Raw genomic sequence first — 23,371 nt, forward strand, 5'->3', positions numbered from 1 at the left:
TATATATTAACCCATAGCTGCACCAGGACGTTACTGAACGTCCTCGTGCCGCTATGGGAGTTCAGAGGGGGGTCGCGCGGCGACCCCCCTCTGAACTGCCGCGATCCCGGGTGCCGCATGTAGCCTGGGATCGCGCCTATTAGTGGGCACGGTCCGATCGCCGTGCCCGCTAATTAAGTACTTAGAAGCAGCTGTCAAAGTTGACAGCTGCTTCTAAATACTTGCTCATATCCATCCCTGGTGGTCTAGTGGGGGGATCGCCCCCCTGCAGCGCGATTGCGGGGGGGCGATCCCCGCATCCATCCCGGGCCGGGGCTGCTGCAGCCAAAAGCAATAGAACACCGATCTCATGGATTCATGCAGTATAACTATACTGCATGGATCTCTATGAGAGATCAGAGTACATATACTAGAAGTCCCCCAGGGGGGCTTCTAGTATATGTGTAAAGTAAAAGAAAAATGTATTTTTAATAACACAAAATCCCCTCCCCTAATAAAAGTCTGAATCACCCCCCTTTCCCCATTTTATAAATAAAAATAAATAAATTAATTAATAAACAAACATGTTTGCCGCAAACAAACATCGCCGCATGCGTAATCGCCCGAACTATTAATCACATTCCTGATCTCGCACGGTAAACGGTGTAAGCGCAAAAAGATCCCAAAGTGCAAAATTGTGCATTTTTGGTCGCATCAAATCCAGAATAATTGTAATAAAAAGCGATCAAAAAGTCATATATGCGCAATCAAGGTACCGATAGAAAGATCACATCATGGCGCAAAAAATGACACCTCACACAGACCCATAGACCAAAGGATAAAAGCGCTATAAGCCTGGGAATGGAGCGATTTTAAGGAACATTTATTTTCTTTAAAAGGTTTTAATTTTTTACAAGCCATCAAATCAAATAAAAGTTATACATGTTACATATCGTTGTAATCGTAACAACTTAAGGAACATATATAACGAGTCAGTTTTACCCCAGGGCGATCAGAGTAAAAACAACCCCCCACCCCCACCCCCAAATAAAAAAAAAAACATTTTTTTTTTTCCATTTCACCACACATATAATTTTTTTCTGGTTTCCCGACACATTTTAGGCAAAAATTACATCTGCCATAGCAAAGTACAATTAGTTGCGCAAAAAATAAGGGCTCATTTGGGTCTCTAGGTGGAAAAATGCAGGCGCTATGGCCTTATATACACGAGGAGGGAAAAACGAAAACGCAAAAATGAAAACTGGCTGTGTCCCCTAAGGGTTAATGTCCCAGATAAGAATACCCCTTTAAAGGCCATAAACCATATTTCTCTGCACTAATGCAGCCAATATTAAAAGAAAAGCAGCATTGCAACGTGTCTTAATTATTTGTACAGCCTTGTGCCAGCCTTTGTGTTTCCATGGTGAGAGACTACAATTAAAATCTATGTAATCTGATCCTGCAAACAAGCACATTCCAACCGTCACTAGGATCGGACTAGGAAAACATCCATGTGTTCCGTAATTACGGTCCGTGCATGGACGATGTGTTACGAACCAGACGTCAGAGCTCACTGCATCATCATTCATTATGATGCGATGAGCTGCGTAACTGTTTAAATGTTTGTGCTACTGTACTGACACAGCGTCCATTTCATAGCACATTGTCTGTATATACAAACCATGCACAGATCGCGTGAATGTAGCCTAAGTCATCTCCAGCTTTTTACCATCCTTAATTGTACAAGGTATTACTTAAAGTTAAAATTGTGAGGCAGAAGAAATATTCTTTTAGGGTGCGTTCACAAGTACAGGATCTGCAGCAGATTTGAAGTTGGAGATTCAAAGCAAATAAAATCTGCTGCAGATCCTGTATGTGTGAACACACCCTAAAAAGGTGCAGACCAGCTCAAAGAAATTATAACAAGCAATGCTCACATCAATGATCCCCGGCTACTGCGAACAGTGTCCCATCCTTGTCCTGTCTCAACACACAGGAAATGTATGCCATGATGATGAGCTGCCTCAGCCAGTGATTAGCTGAATGCCATTTTCTGTGTGACCAGACTGGACCAAGAAGTAGAGATCATTGTGAACCTGGTGAATAACCAAATTGTCAACCCTATCAATAAAGTAGCCGTTTATGGGAGTCCATAGCTCACCCTCAGTAAAAACAATATAGGTAGGTAAGCAATGTAAAATAACTTTTTCTATTCTTTTAAGCAAGTCTGTCTATCCTTTAAAATATTTATCCTTGTTGTTAGCTGACCAAAATATGGAACGTACACGGAATAGGCCTTAATGGACTTGAGGTTGCTAGAGCACCCGTATGGATGGTGCTGCATACTGTGGATGTGCTAGAGTGTATGTTGGTGTGAGTGGGACCCCCTGTCTGTGGAAATTTATTCGTTAAAACTCGGATATGCAAAAGAACGTATGGTTATATGTATACGTCATATATTTTGGTGATAATGCTGTTCTCTTGTTGTCACAAGAAGGGATGATGTAAGGACATGTAGTCCTATGGGGTGGGGGGTGGGGGGTGGGGAATGTTGTGGGAGGGATAGGGTGGGGGGGTTGGAAACGGGTTTTGTTGTAAAACTGATAAAATGTTTAATAAAAATATCTGATTAAAAAAAAAATATTTATCCTACTGGACAACTTAAAAAAAAAAAAAAAAAAAGAGAACAACTGTATATTTAATATTTGTCTGCTTTTAGTGATTTAATTTTTATTTTTATTTTCTGATTTATTTTGTAGTTCACTGAATCCAAGTCCAACATCACCACTGACATGCCCTATGTTCTCTGCCCCATCAAGTCCAATGCCCACATCATCAACTTCTAATGATTCATCTCCAACCAGGTCAGTGCGTGCAGCTTCTTATGTGGATAGCTAGATTTTAAAGTGTCACTGTCATTATAACTTTCAAAATCTAAGTCAACAGTAGATGCGATATAAAGCAAGTTTGCAATATACATTCATTATTATTTTTGTTATCATGCTGTCAAACAAAGCTGAACTTACCAGAAATCCAGGTCCAGTCTACTGAAGGCAGATTTCCTGAAAAAAAAAACAGAGTAAACACAGGAATTCCGGCCAATACAGAGTCACGGTTTAATGTGTCCATCAATCACATGACTGCCTTCTCTCTGTGAGCGCTCAGATGGCCTGGGGTACACAGGACCTGTTTTCTGTTTCCTAGGGGGGGGGGGGGGGGTTGAAAAAAAAAGGTCAGAAAACAGGAAGTGCCGCATTTTCAATGATGACTTAAAAAAAAATAATGACTGCAAATTGCTTTATATCACATCTACTGTTGATTTAGATTTTAAAAGTTATAACGACGGTGACACTTTAAATTATGTACCATTTGTAATTTCGACTTGGTAAAGGATATTCTCATGTTCAAACATGTTAGGTAGATGGCTTGGTGACTAGGTGGCGGTACATTATATAAATAGCATTTTAGCCTATACACCCAGAAACAAAGTATAGTAAAGTATAGCTTTGGCACTCAAAAACGTTAACTTTAAAATTTGGACTGTGTTTAAGCCTCAAAGAACCTGAGCTCTTCAATGATTTGATTATAAAGAAAAACACCCTCAGCATTTCACTGAAGGCTGCCTTTTTCTTTACCTTTCCATATGAAACTTGCACAGTATAGTCAATTTTCAAACACCAGAGGGGCAGAAAGAGAGCTGAGGAATGTATTCTTGGCCAGCCGCCATACTAACAGGCCAAAACAAATGAGAGGCGTATTAGAACTAGTTCATGCCCTTGAAATCTCAGCAGGGTTTGAAGGGTATTACAGTGGCCAGAATATAACAGCTCTGACATCACCTCACAAGACACTTGGAGGTGCCAGGAGCACAGTAACAGTAACCAAAATACATAGAATGTCAAACGGTGCTAGTAGAGAGCAGACTCTTCATAAATGTCACAGTATGAAACTTAGAAATAAAGTATATAAGGTAAAGTATCGAAGCATTCAGATATACTGTGTATTGTGATCTTGTCACCATAGGATGATCATGTGGGATTTTTGTAATAAGGTAATTTATATAAAATTTTGTATTAATGTGATAGAGAGGAGTCTATAGTGACTAAGTGACCACTAAGACCACCGCTGTCTACCTAATATCTGCCTGCTGTATAGTGAACTGCCAAACCAGTACATGGAAATGTCAACACAATAAATAGAGAAAAACAAAGGGGTAGAAGAAATTTCATATCCTAGTTATATACCACAACTTCTAATGGTCAAGTCTTCTCATACTTATCAGCTGCTGTATGTCTTGCAGAAAATGTTGTTTTCTTTTCAGTCTGACACAGTGCTCTCTGCTGACATCTCTGTTTGAGAATGAAACTGTCCAGAGCAGTAGCAAAATCCCCATGGAAAACTGCTCCTGCTCTGGACAGTTCCTGTCTCAGACAGAGATGTCAGCAGAGAGCACCATGTCAGACTTAAAAGAAAACAACATTTCCTGCAGGACATACAGCAGCTGAGAAGTACTGGAAGACTGGAGATTTTTAAATAGAAGCAAATTACAAACTTTCTGAAACCATTCGATTTGAAAGAAAAAGATTTTGGCTGGACAACCCCTATTTTAACCTAAAACATTATAAAGCCTTGCTTTATTTTCTTATGTGGCCATTTCTGTAAGAGGAAGACAGAAAGTAGAAGGAAAGCATCTATATTTGGTGCTGTTACATAACATTGTTTAACTTACGTGGTCCATGACTAATGCGAGGTTAAGGTGCTTGTGACTCACATGCAAGCTTATCAGTGCTTCTGGCCCCAGCTCCCCTTACACTCATCATGGCACGTTTTTCAATTCTGTTTTTTAGTGTTGTTCCCCATTCTCTAGCTTAGTCACTTCCCTCTTAACAATACTCCTAAAATGCATTAGAACTGAGGACGGCACAGTATGTTTATATTTCTGTTATCTGAAGGATGCCAAGTAAAATATACTTTTTGCCATCATTCTGGAGCTCCAACCTGAAACTAAATTATTCTTTGAGTTGACATGCTTTTAATTTTTCAATGTTGGTTATAATGTTTTAGACATGCAACCATCATCCTGCTGTATTTACAGATGTATCTACAGCACAGAATCCACGTAAGCTTATACATTGCAATATAGAAAAGTTTCTGTATTTGGAGCACAGCTTTTGTTAATGTCTACAGGGTCCCACCAGTCAGACAGTGATAATGTCTGTTGGCATCGGTCATAGTCCATAGCTTTTTCGCCTAACATAGTTAATCTTGTAGTACTAGTCCAGTTAAAGATTTATTTAACAAATTTGTCTCATTTTCCTGATATTTTCCTCATTCCCTCCCATTGTTGACAGCTTGTTGTATAGGTTATTGACCATCTTTCCTCTAAAAGCAGTGCTCTGGCTGATGTTATAGTATACATATTTTTATATTATATTATATTTTTTTACACAATATCTATATATTATTGCCACCATTGATTTTAGAGCAGAGTGGTGGTCGGTAACCTAGACAACAATTATTAACTATGTTAGTTGAGGTGGGAATAGCCCCGTTTGACTTACCTCCGTTTTGCTGCCAAAGCGACTTCCTCAGATGAGCCTGACCAAAAACTTGGGAGGGCCTTACAGTTTGAGAAGAGTTGGTTTAAAGTGGTCTAAGACCAAGGTATTACTAGCCTTGACATTTGGCGTACATGTACATAAAACATTGGGTTAGGGAGTATGTTGCAGGCTTATGAGCTGACTCCAATTACAGACTTTTAAAGAGTCATCAGATGTGTCAAAAGTTATAGCTGCGAAGAGAGCACAGCAGACCGAAGATCCCAAGGCAACCATCAGGACCCTACAATACAAGCCAATAAGCTGCATGGGGAGACGCCATCTTCTATGAACTCTGCACATACAGGGTTAAAATAGCACCACTGGTAGATGTTGTGTGTCAGTACAGGATCACACTCCAGTGGTGTCAGTTTTAGGGTACATTCACACTTACCGGATCCGCAGCGTATTTTCTGCTGCGGATCCACTGCGGATCCGCAGCAGATTTCATTTAAATAACTAAACACTGCATCAAATATGCACCATCAAATCTGCTGCGGATCTGCTGCGGATCATGTAGGTGTGAATGCACCCTTAGGGTACAAACACAAACATACGCAGCGTATTTTCTGCTGCGATACGCAGCAGATTAGATCTAAATAACTGAACACAGCATCAAATCTGCACCATCAAATCTGCTGCAGATCTGCTGCATATACGGTGTGTGTGTGTTTGTACCCTAAGGGTGCGTTCATACGTACAGGATCCGCAGCAGATCCGCGGCAGATTTGATGCTGTGTTCAGTTATTTAGATGAAATCTGCTTCGGATCCGCAGGAGAGAATCTGCTACAGATCCTGTACGTGTGAACGCACCCTAACTCTGTATTTGCTAGGTTGACAAGAAGATGGTGCTCACTCTGTAGCCTTTTGGCTGTGATTGTGGGGTCCTGTTGGTTGCCTTGGCTTCTGGCATTCCACCTATGGAAGCCTGTGAGTAATAGATGAAGGCTGGGCCTCAGTCAGTAACTGTCAGTGAGTACCATGTATAGTGCACAGCAGTACAGATGCTAACCTGTATGGCAAACACAATGCTTATCACTATTATAGTGTACCATTAACTTAGTAAGTGCATCCAAGGAAATAGCCTGTAAACTTTGAACAGACAGTATAAAATGTAATTTATCAGTTTAAATAAATAATGCAAGAGGAAAACTGCATTGCCCATAGCAACTTGTACTAGAATATGACAGCTGTAATTGAAATAATCATTGCAAAATACCTTTTTTATGCAATAACAAAATGTTTTTTAAGCTCTTAAGAAAAGATAAAGTTAATATTACAGTCTGGAAATATGTTTTTCCATGGAGGGTTTCACATGTATTTTATACTTGTAAAAAGTGCTGTACACAGTGTACTGACTTGTAAATGCTGCTCTGCTAGTAGCGGCGGTGGAAGGTAAGGCAGCATTGTGCCATTCACTTGATTTGGACATTACATTATTTTCTGCCACTGCTACAAATAATATGGCATTAGCAAATATGAACAAACCTAAAGGTGAAATACACATTGAATTGTCAGGGGTGCCATTAGTCAGACCCCTGCAGATCTTATATTGAGGACCTATCTTAAGTAAAGGCTATCAATTTTTAAAGGCTTCCTATCTCAGAGCGATTAAATCATCCATTAGTGCCGTGGTAACTATCGCCATTGTCCATCAATCCGGTCTCTTTAAAATGTCTACATTGAGGATTTGTTATTCCGATTCTGTAGTTCTCTCTCGTAGCTTCTGGAAGTCATGCTAGAGAAACACATAAATTGGTTTAATTTCCCAATATTTTATTAAAAGTACCCCTAAACTGGCATTTTACTGAAAAATGTGTTTCTTTCCTCTTTTCAGGCATTGTTCTCATTAGACATTTTAGTCTTTTGTTAGTTTTCCCTTTAAAATAATCTGCAGGTTAGAAGCATCTAACCTGCTGATATGTCCCTATAATGCTCAGGGGGCTGAGGATGATGGTAAGTTTCTTACCTTTATCCTCTGTGCCATTTTCATGTACTTTGTCATTTAATCCATATGCTAATGTGGTTGTGTGGTGCACAGGGGGCACGACTACACTACTATGGTGCCAAGGATGGATAATTGACAGGTAGAGGCGCCAGTAACGGGCCTCTCTGCCAAAGAACCTCAGAAATGCCAGAGAGGAGAGAAAAAGCTACCCCCAAAAAACGCCATGTGTCTTAGGCAGATCATAAACTTACATTATTTGCCAGCTAACATCTGGCCACTGGTGTTTTGTTTTTGTTTTTTTTCAAAAAAGTTTTTATTTTCAATACATTCTTTAAAAAAAACAGGCACATGGTCATCAACACAACAAGAACCGAACATAAATCATCCTCCTTAACAATATCATGAGAGCACTGAGCTATTTTCTTCATACTTCCATAGACAGCTCACAGCACAGGGGTCAAAGGGCGAAAGCAAATTCATCCACATAATCCTTTATACCAGAAGACCCATTCCACTGGGCACCTTCACATCCCTATCTATTACTCTATACAATTATATCCACCCCTTCCTCACACCCAACCTCAAAATAACCTTACTACGACTCCATGACCACCCAGTCATGCTCCGAACAGCACAACACCATCTTTCCTAAATATTATATCTAGTTCAAATCTATTTATTTATTTTTCTCTTTTTTTTCCTTTATACCATGTTTATTAAACCATCCACTTAAGAGCCAGCACTAACAATCACAAACATACTAGCAGAGCTTTGGGCTTATAGCTCCCTAGCAAGGAACCTCAGCACCATCAGATCTACTATATTCCAATTTTCCATGATGCCCGTGACCCAGCACTTGCGACTCCCCTGACCGATTCCCCTAACCATTTATAATGGTCAGGCCGGCCGCACAAGGCAATCAGGTCATACCACACATCTCTCTGGCTCAAAATAAACATAAAAATAGAAAAAAAAAATAATAATAAGTTCACTCTCTAATAATTAACATCGTACATATTATATAAACCAGTGTCGATGCCATCCATTGCACAAACAGGTTTTCACGAAGTCCCCTCCCTTTTTATCTAGCCCAAAAATAACAAGAAAAACCTACCCCTTTACCTTAATATTTTCGGTGCCCAGTGGAATGATCCCCCATTCACAAGTGCTTCCTGTTCCCTTGTTCCCCTTATTATTGGCTCTAGTTCAATTTGACTTGTTACTTCCATCCTATATTGCCTTTGCCAGGTCTATATCCAATTCTATCCCAAACCCCCACCCTCCCGCCATCTGTGAAAAAACAAACAAGAGAAAAAAAAAAAAAAAAACTAACGTTTTAACCAATATTTAACCCATAACTCATTATACTCCTTTAGTTTGGTATACCATTTCTTTTTCCTATTATGCCACAGTTCGTACCTCAGAATTGTACTCACTAGTTCTTTCCATTCTTTACATGTTGGTGGTTCTGCCAAAATCCAATTTCTCACCATTACCAATCTCGCAGCAAAAACTAACTTATACAGTACACCTTTTTTAACCTTCAGGATCATTTGTCCCTCTAATACCCCCAATATAGCACATAGGAAGTTGTCGTTAGGCTTAAAGCCATAAATTTTACTTACACTTTCAAAAATATCTTCCCAAAATTTACCCAACTCTCGACACTCCCACCACTGGTGATCAAGATCAACATTTTCAATACCACATCTAGTACATCCCCTAACCACATTCCTGCCCCATTTATTCATATCCGCCATCGAATAATATAATCTGTGCATTAAAAAAAAACTGTGTAACCTTGTGTTTTTTATCTGTGATGTTATCCCTTGCATTAGTATATACCTCTTGCCAGAATTCTTCTGATCTATACCCAATAACTTTCTCCCACTTTTTCTGTGAACACATAGAAATTTTATTCCCCCGTCTTTCTGATAATAATTTATATATTTCCCCAATTAACCCTTTTTTACTTGTGTCAAAGTCAACAATACGGTGAATTATTCTTGAACTACCTATTTCCCATCTATACCTTTCCTTAACTGACCTAACAATATTTCTCAGTTGATAATATCTTAATTCACAATTTATGCTAATACCCAACTCCTCACGCCACTGGTGTTTTTATTGGCGTTTTTCCAAGATATTAAGGCCAGCCTAAAGGTGCCCGCAAACATCCTTTTAGTTTGGCGTTTTACAAACAATCAAGAAAAATGCTAATGCAGCACATGGTGTTTTTTCCATGCATTTGCGTGTATTTTTGGGTGTTTTTCTGCCGCTTATAATTTTTTATGCGGGAATTATATTTTGTTACTTTTTTGGTGATTTTCTGTGTTTGGGTCAAAATGCCCACCTGATTGCACCTGCTCCACAAAGGAAGGGGTTAAGTGACCCTACTTGTGCAGTGGTATCTGTGGTGGGTATAAAGACTACCCCCCCCTAGCACTGCACCCATCTCATCAAGAAAAAGGGGAACTTACCAGTAAGAAAAGGGGGGTACAATACTAATAGGATGCTGCTGTTTGGATTTTTAACCTGTTTGGTTATAAAATGGTGGAAACCCTATGCTTTTTTTTATTATTTATTTAACAAAAAATGCGTAGGGTTCCCCTGTTTCCAGAAGCCTAGTAGTACCAGGATGGGAAGAGCTTACCACCGCCCAGTCCAGGAGCACCAATTTTGTTGATGCCCCAGGACTACAGGTACCAGGCTCTTCCTAGTACCCCTGGTGTGGTGGGTATTGGGGTAATAATGGGGGGTTAGCGTTAGCCATTTTATAAAGGCTAACACTTAGCCCCGACTTAGTAATGGATGCCGTCCATCACACAGCTTCCACTACTAAGACTGTAAAAAATAAAAACTACACAATTAATAAAAGTCTTTTATTCAAAAAAATAACAGTCCATGGAATCTGACGCAGTCCTCTCGATACCGATATCCGGAAAACAAAAGTGAAAAAACACAAAAAGAGGCAGGACCATCTTTTTGACAGGTCTTCTGCAACTTACAGTATGCATCATCTTGCAGTCTGGCACACAAGAGTTTTTCTGAGGATACATGGCATCCACACTTAAACCCCTGGTGGCCAGATTGATCTCACACTGTACCCATCTCAGCAAGGATGGCTGCAGTGCTGAGGGGGAAGGGGGAGACTTTATACTTTACATCCTATATCTTCAGCAGAGCCTGACACACTGAGCTAAGAGTGTGCTGGGCTCTGGCTTTTGAAACATGTCATCAGCAAATCAGCCGCTGAGCTGGGACATGGCTGTAGCCATTTATTGGCTGGGATGACACTGCACAAGTATCATCTCAGCCAATCAGCGTCTAAAGCCGTGTTCTGGATCAGCCGCTGATGGATAGAAGACAGTGGGTATGTTATTTTCATGGGCTTAATTTACATATTTCATAAACTGACTCTCTATGTGTGAATCTTGCCTGACAGAGTTTTTTTTTTTATTTGAGAGCCTTTGCCACATGTGCCAGGAATGCTCTTAGCCTTTTTTTTACTATGTGAAATAGCACAGCACAGCATAGCAGAGGTATGTGGGGGGTTGTCTTTTGTGGGGTGAGCTGTAGCTTTTACAACATTTTTGGCCACACGCAACTTGTTTATTACTATTTATTTCATTCTTTGGTTAGGAACAAATAGGCCCTCTTTAGCCTTCTATTCCTCTGTATTGCATTCTTTACATCAGCCTCCCCAACTGCCATATAAACATATCAGATTCAGTGTTTGCATCATGGGGAACCATGGGATGATGGAGAAAGCCTACTTCTGACCACTTAAAATGTACCTGTCATTACATATTTAAAAAAAATTCTTACTTTATGCTGTCTGTTTCAATTTCCCAGCTCCAGCAGTTAATCTAATGGCCCATTGTGCTGCTCATTGTTCTGCATTTCACTCTGAGCTGGTAGGGAGGCGCTTAGATCAGTTAGTTTACTCACCTGCAGCAGTGTACGGGGGGGTTACGGGGGGGGGTTGCACTGCTGCTGTCCAGTCAGAATTCACCTTTACTGGGTCAGTCTGGGCAGAGCAGAGAAACAATAAGGAAAATAAAGAAGTAAATTGCACAGATGTAGTACATCACCTCCCCTGCTGAGTTAACATTATTTATTGGTAATAACAGTGCCCATTTAAATGCAGTGGTTGCTATTGAAAGGTTAAACTGCTGGGATCTGGGTTATCTCTGGTCCCTGCTGCTGGTGGCAAATTTTCAAGACTGTAAGGGCTTATTCCCACATCCCATTTTTTTACGCATGCTACAGATGGTGAAGTGATTCCCTGCCCGGCATGATATGTCAATATCATGCTGGGAGAAGGGAAACAGTTTGAGGGTAGCTTCACACGTACTGGATCGGCGGCGGATTTCACGCTGCGGTTTGCAGTGAAATCCGCTGCGAATCCTGTACTGTGAAGCTAAATGGGTTCCATACACACAGCTGATCCGCTGCCTTTATGGGACCCGGCCCCTTAAAACCCCACCCCACCCGCCGCCCGCCCGCCCGCAGCCCTGCTCCAGGGCATACATTACCTGCTCGGCTCCACGGCTGTGTGAGGCTCCTGGCTCCCCTCGCAGCAAGGGGAGCCGGGAGCTTCACACAGCCGTGCGCTAAGCAGGTAATGTATGCTCAGGGCCAGGGCGGGCAGGGGGGTTAAGGATGCCGGGTCCCATACAGGCAGCTGGTATGGGTCCCATTCAGCTTCACAGTACAGGATCCGCAGCGGATTTCTCTGCACATCGCAGCATGATATCCGCTGCAGATCCGGTACGTGTGAAGCTACCCCTAATCTCCGCGGCACTTTGATGACATGGCCGTGTGGCTTTGTCTTTACAGTGCTGCTGTGATTTGTTTCCCTGCTCCTGGCATGATATGAATGCATCATGCCGGGCGGTGAAAAACACTTCACACTCTGTGAATGTAAGTTGCTTGGTGTTCACTGCCTTGCACCATGGCACACCATAGGCGTATGACTGATCATTAAAAGGGGTTGATTTAAAACAATAGGTAATTACCTGACAAAATTTAAATTTTCTTAAAATTGTCTGCTTCCTATTAAAGAGAGATATTGTCTATAAGTTCCATTTCCACTGCAGATCCTACAGTAAATTGGATTTGGAAAATATCTGCAATTTATGGACTGGGTTTGTAAAATCTTCTTCTCAGATTGCCTGCTACTGTAATCTGCTTCTTTTTCATTGTACGTGAATTTATCCTTAAATAAGTGCTCTGTGCACATAGTTACACTTGACAGTATTAGAAAGAGGTTATTTTCTCTGCTGGGTTGCTGAGCTTCCTTGAGAGCTTTTTATACTTGTTCATACCTTCAGTTTATGATCTTACAAGGTTGTGGTTGTTTGTTTGTTTTTATTAGTATTTACCAGCTGTGTATGTAGTATATGTGTGGATATATGGCTTCAGACTCCAGGTTTACCAGCAAGCTACAGGACACACAATTAATCTATTCTTCTTCTATATGCTTTACCTGATGTGTCAAGATAAATTATCTGCACAGACCAGTCAGTAGCTTTTTATTTTAGCTGCGACCAGCTGTGTTACCTTATTTGCACTTTACAAAAGGGCACATAAGGAAAAGTAACCATGGGCTTTAGACATTTTGTCCATAACATATCATGTACAATAAAAAGGGCTAGGAAGGCATTATGTACTCTATAATGCGTACATGTATTAAAATTTATATAGGTTACTTATAGCAAAGACAGAATTTTATGTGTTTCAAGCTATAGCTTTCCAACCTTCCCAGTTTCTTTAACATATTTTATTGCAGGTTGTACTACTTTATGGAAGTCAATGAGGCTGCCTGTCATTACCTCTGGCGGCGGCGACACTGATATGTGCATGACTGCTTACATTGGAGCGGCCCCGCACACATTAAAAGCCCCTTCCCTGCAGGAATATATAGAGATGAGCGAACCTGGAGCATGCTCGAGTCGATCCGAACCCGAACTTTCGGCATTTCATTAGCGGTGGCTGCTGAAGTTGGATAAAGCCCTAAGGCTATGTGGAAATCATGGATATAGTCATTGGCTGTATCCATGTTTTCCAGACAACCTTAGAGCTTTATCCAAGTTCTGCAGCCACCGCTAATGAAATGCCGAAAGTTCGGGTTCGGATCGACTCGAACCCGAACCTGGTTCACTCATCTCTAATATATACGTTCCTACTGTACTGTTCTCCTACCTTCTCCTCTGAAGAGACTTGAGTCAAAACACTTGAGGTGGGTAAGTACTTTGGCAGCAAATATGACTAGCTATGTATGTTTAATGTGTTATATACACTAGGTGGTCGCAAGTGAGTTATGCAATATCATAACTAAGAATAATACATCACTGTACCTCTCATCAATCGGTATAGTCCACTTTATTTTATATGTTGACACTGCCAAAACCTATTTGTTTTTCTTCTGCTATTTACTGCTACATTACTATCCATTAGTATACAATAGTATTGGATTATTTGAGTGAAATATTGGTTCTATCCAGCACTGATTTCCACCCAGAGGGAGCAATACACCCAGCGGTGGCCTCCCCTGGAGATACTGGGGAGGGGTAGGTTCCCATGCAGGTCTGTCCTTCTTAGGGTGACTTCTCTGCCTAGGTCCAGCACGATATACCCCCTGATTAGGGAAAGGACCCCTAGTCTAAGGGGTTAACGTGCCAAAACCAAGCACGTTTTTTTAAATGTCAGGTACACTTTAGTGGTATGATCATACAGTATGTACTTAATCTGCTGCGGATTTGATGCTCCAGATTCCAGCTATCTATTTATATTGGTCAAATCCGCACCATCAAATTCACAGCATAGAATCCTCACCATCAAGTCCACAGCAGGTAGGTGAGATTACCTATTGCAACTGCAGGACAGTAGTATGACCTGTCCATCACACATTAGCTTGGATACCATGGCTCAGTGGATCATATGCTTATATACACCAGCTCCACAGCACTGAATCACAAATCATAGGCATAGATCTGCTGGCTAAGCCCACAGAACACCCATCATTGGCTTAGATACACTGGTTTTGTCATGAATGTGCCTGTGCCGAACTCCGTGCGCCCCTTGGCTCGTGCTGCGCGCCTGAGATGGCGCTGATATTCAGTGTTTTTGTATGTTTGTGCAGTGTCCTGAACCTTGTCTGAACACTGCTCTATTTCCTTCTGTGTTTGTTCAGCCACACCCGCTTTGCCTGAGATACTCCTGGCCACTCCGGAGTTAACTCTGATGCTGGTTAGCTAGTCTGACAGACTGTTCTCTCTGCCAGTCAGGTTGCTCTTGCCCCAGGTGTTCTGAGGAGATTAGGGGTCTGGTCCAATCAGCTCCTGCACTGGACCTCTGGTCTCCTATATAGTGTCTGCCAGCCTGCCTCTCACTGCCGGATATTGAGCTTGTCTCTGCCTGGTTCTGTTTCTCTTGCTCTGTTTATTCTAACCCCTTTGCCTGTGTTTCTGACCATTCCTGCTAGCTGCCTGCCCCTGACCATATTGCCTGTTTATTGACCTTGCTTTTGGATTGTGATTCTGTACCGTGTTGCCCGATTGTTGTGACCCGGACTGTGGACTATTCTTTATTGTGTTTTGTCTGTCTGTCTTGTCTTTGTGTCCCACCAAGCCAGTGCAGGGACCGTCGCCAAGTTGCTCGCCGCCATCTTAGGGCGGATTGTGGCAAATAGGTAGAGGACTGTGGGCGGGGCTAAGCTTAGGGCTCACTGTCTTGTATTGTCCTGCTGTCCGGTTCCTGACAGGTTTAGTGGCATAGTAGTACACATTGTAAACTTAGATTAACTGTACAATAATATGCCACATAATATGATTGGATACATTGGCACAGCAGCCCAGATTAACACTTGATATGGCTTGATACCCAGGCTCAGCAGACAGCATCACACATTAGGTTTACAGTAGATATGCTGACTCAGCAAAAAGCACCACTAATAATTGTAGATACCAGACTCAGCAGATGACACATGGTAGTCTTAGCCAGTGTGCAGAGAAATCCTGGTATAGCTAAGTGACAAAGTATTGATTATCATGAGATTACATGGGCACATCAACACAGCTTCAGGAATAAGAGGCTTAGGTATACTGCCACAGCAGCACAGTATCATACATTATATGCTTAGTTAAACTGGCTTAATAGAAAGGGTTTTAAATATGAAATTAGATACAGTGGCTCAGTAGCACAATAGCAGAACTAATAGGCTTCGATATACTGCAGGAGAAGCACTGTCTGGGTTATCGTAAGATTAGATACACAGGTATAGCAATAACAAGACTGTAAGCATGACACTGCTGCTAATAACAGGCACTATGACTGCTGGGGGTATATTCTAATCGAACACACGAGGCTGAGCTGTCAATCTCAAGATGGCATCTGTTATAATGGTTTACACAATAGCTCTTATATCATTATTATTTGTATATACAGGCATTATGCCTCCAAAAGTAGCTTGTATATTTAGTTGGTTATATTTACCACCCACACAGCATGGTCGCTCATTGGTTAGCATTGTACAGGGGTCCTGGGTTCAAATCTGACCAACGGCAATATCTGGAAGGAAACTGGAGTGTAACAGAAATCCTAAGCAAACATGCAAAATATAGTGAGGGGTAGATTGTAAACCTCACTGGGGATAAGTACTCCATGGAGTGAACAGTGACATTTTTATACAGTGCTGTAGAGTCTGTCAACACTATCTAAATAACAAAAAAAAAAAAAAAAAAAGCTTGATGGTGATAGTATTGCTTTTAAGAGGCCATGATTTGCATGATCATGGATTTATAACATTATGTGGTTCCCTTTAAAGGAATCTGAGGAGCTTGCTGCATTTAATCTCATAGAGTTCAGTGTTTAAACAATATGCATTAAAGGGTTACTCCAGGCAGGGAAGTGGTGAATGAAAGCAATGACGTCCACCTACCTCTCCAGTTCCAGTGCTGCGTCCCGCATCGTGCTGCAGCAGCTGTAGCGGGGTCCTGCCTTTGCTGCTGAATGGCTGAGTGGGCTTGAAATTCATATCCTAAACCGCGTCATAGATCAGGAAGTGACCGTTGACCGGAGCAGCACAAAGTGGGACCCAGAGCTGGAACCAGGGAGGTACAGGGAAGTAAGTGGACGTTGTTTGCTTTCATCTACCCCCTCCCCAGCCATAGTGAAAAAGCCCTCCTGCCGGGAGTACCCCTTTAGGCTCCTAGTAGTGACTATAGAGATCCAGACAACTTTTGTCTCTCTGCAGAATTGAGAATGTGCCAATTAACCATAATGGGATTAAACAGTGCCACACAATAAGTAAAGGATTTTTTTTGTCAGATTTACAAAATTACTTTTATGTAAATTATATTAAGAGCAAATACTTCCTTTTAAATGACACATTTCTGCAAATGTTTGCTTAAAATGGTGATCTCGCCTTGGCTTGTGCAAAAGTTTGTGCAACCAGAGCCTCCAGGTATTTCTTGTGTTCTTCCTTCTTTCAGAGAGATTCTTAGGAATGTGGTTGGTCACCTTACACTGCATTTTTGAGACCTACTTGGAGATTTTCAAAAAATGTCATGTCTGTGGACAGTTAAGTCAGTCCAAATCTGTTCATTTGTATCACTGTCCAATTGTTATTTCCAAAGGGGCACCTTTTATTACTAAGCTAAATGCACCAAAAATATTGGTGCTCATGCCTTGCACCACACTTACTATGTTTCAGACAGTTTTAAGATAAGATAATCCTTTAATAGTCCCACCATGGGGAAATTCAGTGTGTTACAGCATCATAGGTATTACACGTACAAAAAGCTAAAAGGTAAAATAAAGGCATTACGATTAAAGTAGACAAAGAGAAGAAAAGGTAAAAAAGATACAATAAAAACGTAAGACTATTTTAGTTCTTTTTGTGGAGTGATCTCTGCATAGGTCGGTGTTGGTTGTACAGCCTAACCGCTGCAGGAAGGAAGGACTTCCGATATCGCTCCTTCTCGCACTTTGGGTGAATTAGATGGTCACTGATAGTACTGCCCACTGCTATCACGGTCTGGTGCATAGGATGGGAGTCATTCTCCAGTATGGAGCTGACCACTGACAAAATCCTTCACTCCCCCACCACCTGCACAGGTTCCAGGGGGCTTTCAAGGATCTGATCAGCTTGTCCAGTTTGTTCCTATTGTTGGTTGATATGCCGCTCCCCCAGCAGGCCACTCCGAAGAAGATGGCTGATGCCACTACAGAGTTAAAGAAGGTCCTAAGAAGTGCCCCCTGGACTCCAAAGGCCCTCAGCCTCCTGAGCAGGTAGAGCCTGCTGTGGCCCTTTCTGTACACTGTGTCCATGTGATCAGCCCAGTCCAGCTTATTATTGAGGACCACACCCAGATATTTATACGTGTTCACTGTCTCAATGTCCGTTGCCTGGATGTCCACTGGACATCACCATCTCCTTGGTCTTTCCAGCATTAATCCTCAGGTGGTTCTGCTGGCACCAATCAACAAAATCCCTGTTTTGTGATAGGGAGTCGTTCCACAATCTGTTGATATTCCATTTTTTACTTAAAGGTGTTATCCAGGAATAGAAAAGAAACACAGCTACTATTTTGCAAAAACCTTCTTGCCAGCAGAGCTCTATATGGCGACCAGAGTGGCCACCAGTGTGACCTACAATTTGCAGATATCAACATAAATTTACAGTCATGTTACATGTGAGACTAGCCCTGCCACCACTTTTCCTCAGCTGTAACTGTAAGAAAAGCAATCTAGCAGGTGTTTGATGTATTATAGTATTTGTGTGCACTGATGATCACATAGATTTACACAGTTGGTCAGAAGGAGCACCATGCGGGGTGATTGTGCTTGTTGCTTCAGCCAGACCTGATAAGTAGTAGGTTTAGAGCTGAATGGGTTGTGCGCTGTGTTCACTGCAACTTTGGAAACAGTACAGTGCAGAATAAGAATTTTGGCACCTGATAAGAGAGGGTGATGGATGGCTGTTCCTGTAATTACTGACTGATCTTTTTTACCGTCAGACGATTAGGGAATTGCATATTCCTTGCTTCTACTCTGTACAAAGCATGACCAGGCATGTTACTACAAAGTTCATACTGGAACATTCCGGGAACTTTTTGGCTAATGAAAATAAAGCAACAAATTGCTAATTGGGCCTTTCTGTAGTAGTTTTGGATGGTAAATGGTGAAGTACACTTTTTATTATATATTATTAGTTTAATATATAATCTAAAATGTAAAGCACTTTGCTATAATTTAATGATATACCTGGGTTTCCAATGGCAAACATATTAAAGGGTAAATACAGTTTACATGGTAACTCCACAGGCATCACCGAGTAAATATACAGTGATCAAGTTATTAACAGGTTAAAAACCACCCAGGTTAAGTGAATAACATTGATTGTCTTGTGAACTGTCGAGACAGTAAGTAAACACTAAGGGGGAGTTTTATTATCTTCCCCTGGCAAACACCATAGATGAGGGTCAGATTCTCCCCTCTTCCCTGGCATACATCAGCCATATTATCCCCCACTTGCCTAATGGGGGAGGGGTGCCTCCTCCTACGCCAGATTTATTATTATTTACTCCAGCTTATGCCTCTTAGTAAATCAAGCCGGGGAAAATGGGAACCTACGGTGGTTTAAATTGCTGATAACGTTAATGCTGTCTGTGATCAAAAGGTGCCAGAATACGCAGGGCATCTCAGCTTGTTGAATATGGGGTTGTATAACCGCATTCTGTTGTTCACTGCCAAAGAGCCTATACTGAGCATCTGAAATAGTCCATGGAATAATGGCAAAAGAGGTCCTGGCTAATAAACCGAATTGGGGGAAATGTATTGGCATAATATAAATATGCACAAGCCAAAAAGACAGAAATGGCTGCACATCGCACCCATGGCTGACACGAAAGCTTATTCAGCTACATTTAAAACCAACATCAGAAGTTAGTATATAATTTGGCCAAACCATATTGCCTCATGTACCACGTGCAGGTCTCTGATACACAGGTCTTCTGAATAAGCTTTCGTGTCAGCCATGGGTGCGATGTGCAGCCATTTCTGTCTTTTTGGCTTGGGTATAATATAAATTCCCGCTCCCAATGCCCATGCTGGATTTATTAAGCCTCTTAGTAATTTCAGCAAAGCTGCGGCAGATGAACATTTCTAAAATTGTGCAGTAAAGGCTAAACTAACCTAGTTAGCGATGTTTATGCAACCCTTACTTTAAAAGTGTAAAAAAAATTAGGATTATACATACCTGCCCACGCTCCCCGGTGTTCTGAAACTGAAGTGACAGGCCACTCAGCCAATCACTGTCAGGTCGGTTCTGTCTCGTCCAGTGATTGGCTAAGTGGTCTGTTACTTTCCTATGCTAATGAGGTGTTTTGCTGTGATAGGGGCGGGACTATTGACCCCAGTGCATGATCCGCCACTGGTTGGCCCACCTATCCTTATGAATACCAGCGGTGTTGGCCGGCAGGTAGTCCCACTCTGATAACCAAAACTCCTCATTGGCATAGGAGATATCCTGCTAATATCACAAAAACAGCACAAGGATTAAAGTAAGAAACTTGCCTTCATCCTCAGCTCCCTGTGCACAATAGAGACATATCAGCAGGTTGGATGCTTCCTTTTAATACTTTAACTTGTTCTGTTATTTGACATTTAATAGGGTCCAGAAAAAAAAAAATATTGTAGGGCATCTATTTGATGATGTTTGACTTGGATTTCTATGCTAGTAATTTATGATATTTCAGAACAAATATTAAATCACCCATTAACTAAACTGACCTGATGGTTATCTGTATATAAATGTGTATGTACTATATATCTATATATACTTGCAGGCAAGTCAAGCAGACTTATTTTTTTGTGCTTTTTTTTTCTTCACAGTTTGCCAAGGCGAGCAAAGGCTTTATATGCCTGTAAAGCTGAGCATGACTCTGAGCTTTCATTTATAGCAGGCACGGTGTTTGAAAATGGTAAGTAGAAAGATAAAAAGACTAATTCAGAAAAACTAAAATGGTATAATACACGTTTAGCATACAGCAAACAACTCTTCATAAATTTAGTTTTGGAATAATGAACTGCAAATTAAGCTTTCTGTTTCCTTACAGTCTTCACTTAAAGGTAATAGATTTCTATTAGCTACAATGACTTTCCCTAAAATATAATTTTTTTCAAGATAAGATTTTGGCACCTGTTGTCAAATGAATAATTCATATTGAAAGCCCCAATGCAATGATGTCAAGCACTTGTCACACGAATGTCACCTTCAGAAAATAATAGTGACAATCCATCCAAATATTTTAAACCAAGATTTTTACTAATATTAGTAACATATAAAAAATATTACAGACTTTTTATATGTGAACCTTGCCCTAAAGTGGATGGGGGGATGGTTAGTGGGTATTGGTGCATATGAATAGTGACAAAAGCCTGTTTTTCAGTACTACTGGTGATACAGTTCCAATTTTAAAGCTGTAGGATACAATATTTCTTTAAACACTCTGTGCCACTGAGTGTATATCTACAACGCTAGTGGCAGCTGCTGTACAGATATGGCAATCTGATGTCACATGCTCAGGAGCTGAGCCTTCACCAGCCAAAGAATAGCCTTTACCATCCATCCAAGAAGCTATCAGTTATATACAGCTGTGATGGTTGTCAATGGTGGCCCTTGTATTTAAGTGGTTTACAAGATTATGGGAGTTTTTCCCGCAGCTCCCCACGTAATACAATCACTGAGTGGTTTTCATTGCAGCTAAGGCCTGGTCTGCCACCTTAGTATTACTGCAGGGGCTAATAGAAAGCTTCAGCTTTATTATGTGAAAATCATAAATATACAGTATGAAAATATTTTGTGTCACTATATGCGCAACAACCGTAGCTGTAAAGGTATTACATTATTCTGCCCATAAGGAGGAAAAAAAATTACAGAATTAGTATTTCTTTACTTATTCCACCTCCTTAAAAATTAATAAAAGAATAATAATAGAATAGTGTTAAAGTACAGCATGCCATAATTACATTTGTACTACATTGGTGTACCAAGAAAAGAAATGCAGTGTTGCTGTTGAACCCCCCCCCCCCCCCCCCCAAAAAAAAAAAACAAAAAAAAAAAAAAAACTGGATACGCAATATGTGCTAAAATTGTGCTATTAGTAATGTAAAACATCCCTAAAAGAAGAATCTTACCTGCTGATACCTCCCTATAGCACAAGGGGAGGGCCGAGGATGAAGGTATGCGTCTTGCCTTCATCCTCAGCACTGTTTCCATGATATTCAGTTTACCATCCACCCTTGGCCGGCCCGCTCTGCTATTTATTAGGAGGGGCAGGCTGTCCAAGGGCAGATCAGTCTACTAGGTGCTTCTAACCTAGTGATAATTTCCTTTTTAAACAGCAGTTGGGGCTCTCAGAGGCAACCATGCAAAGACTATAAAAAAATTGCTGCACCATCAAGGCCCAAAATAGCTGCAACTAATTTTTTATGTGTTTATAATAATATTGGAAATCTTGTATAGATATTGTGGATAGTTTATTGTTCCTTGGAGTTTTCTGTTACTGTAATTTGCCTTGGTGGGGACAATTTGGTATATGATGTGCCCAGGCCAAATACTCAACCTTTGCTCTGTGAGTCATTTTATATTGATAATGTTGGAAGCATAGCATCACAAACACCTATGTTCCAAAGTTCATACATCTGGTTTATTCAGTCTTTATCTCATCTGAGGTCTCTACTCTTTCATTGTGCCAGATAGCAGTTTCTTATTTCCAGGCAATTTTGTCTACAAACATTGCCAAGCAGTTGAGTATGCTTGGCCACACATGTAAGATAATTGCAGGATGCAACATCTTATCTCTATAGTGTTTCTAAGGAGAATTTCATGAACAGCATTAAAAAAATGCTATTTAAATCCACTTTTGGTTCAAAAATTCCTCTTTCTCTAAAATTAATTGAAAATAGTCACAAAAATTTTAACTTTTTCACAAAAGATACTCTGCGTGAGCCCAGAATCAGCGATTAAGATTTATGAGCTTTTAAAATTTTTGTGTTCATGTAAAGCTTTTTAGTCATGAATAGGAGTCATTTTTATGTCCCATTATTGTGTTGCAAGAGTTGCCACTAAACCAATTGAAAATATGGCCATATTTTGCTTTCATTTTAGTGAAACACTAAAATGAAAGCAAAATATGGCCATATTTTCAATATAATACAGTGGTCCCTAAACATACAAAAATAATTGGTTCCTGGACGACCATTGTATTTTGAGACCCAAACTGTATGGAAAACTGGTGATTGGTTCTTAATCCCCCAAAATGTCATCCAGAAAGGGAAAATAAGCAGATAACGAATATGGATAAAGTCCTTACATACAACAATCAGAAGGAGCTACTGGAGACTGTAAATTACTTTTTATGTAAAGTACCAGAGCATTTTCAGATTACAGATCTCATAGGGTCCCAGATAAATAACATGAAGCCATCCTCACCTGGTACTAAAAGGAACAGCTCATCCTGGCCCAGGTAAAGAGCAGTACAGGACATGTAGTATCACACTGTACTGTAGAGTGGAGATATTAGACACACAGCAGTATAGGACATGTAGTATCACACTATACTGTACAAAGGATATACTAGACATACAGCAGTACAGGACATGTAGTATTACACTATAGTGTAGGGAGGGGATACTAGACACACACAGCAGTACAGGACATGTAGTATCACACTGTACTATAGAGAGGAGATACTAGGCTCACACAGTAGTGCAGGATATATAGTATCACACTGTACTGTAGAGAGGATATACTAGACACACACAACAGTACAGGAC

At 40.8% G+C, this 23,371-nt stretch overlaps 1 protein-coding gene across 2 annotated transcripts in view; it reads left to right on the forward strand.

Moving 5' to 3' along the window:
- ARHGAP26 (Rho GTPase activating protein 26) overlaps window positions 1-23,371 on the forward strand; it is a 270,292-nt gene that overhangs the window by 232,673 nt on the left and 14,248 nt on the right. For both annotated transcript variants that reach the window (XM_069971820.1, XM_069971829.1), the window contains 2 exons: window positions 2,739-2,843; window positions 20,426-20,514. In XM_069971820.1, the coding sequence (XP_069827921.1) occupies window positions 2,739-2,843; window positions 20,426-20,514 (194 nt within the window). The remainder of the gene's footprint in view (window positions 1-2,738; window positions 2,844-20,425; window positions 20,515-23,371) is intronic.

This window comes from Dendropsophus ebraccatus, chromosome 1 (genome assembly GCF_027789765.1).
Source record: "Dendropsophus ebraccatus isolate aDenEbr1 chromosome 1, aDenEbr1.pat, whole genome shotgun sequence".
Classification (NCBI taxonomy): Eukaryota; Metazoa; Chordata; class Amphibia; order Anura; family Hylidae; genus Dendropsophus; species Dendropsophus ebraccatus.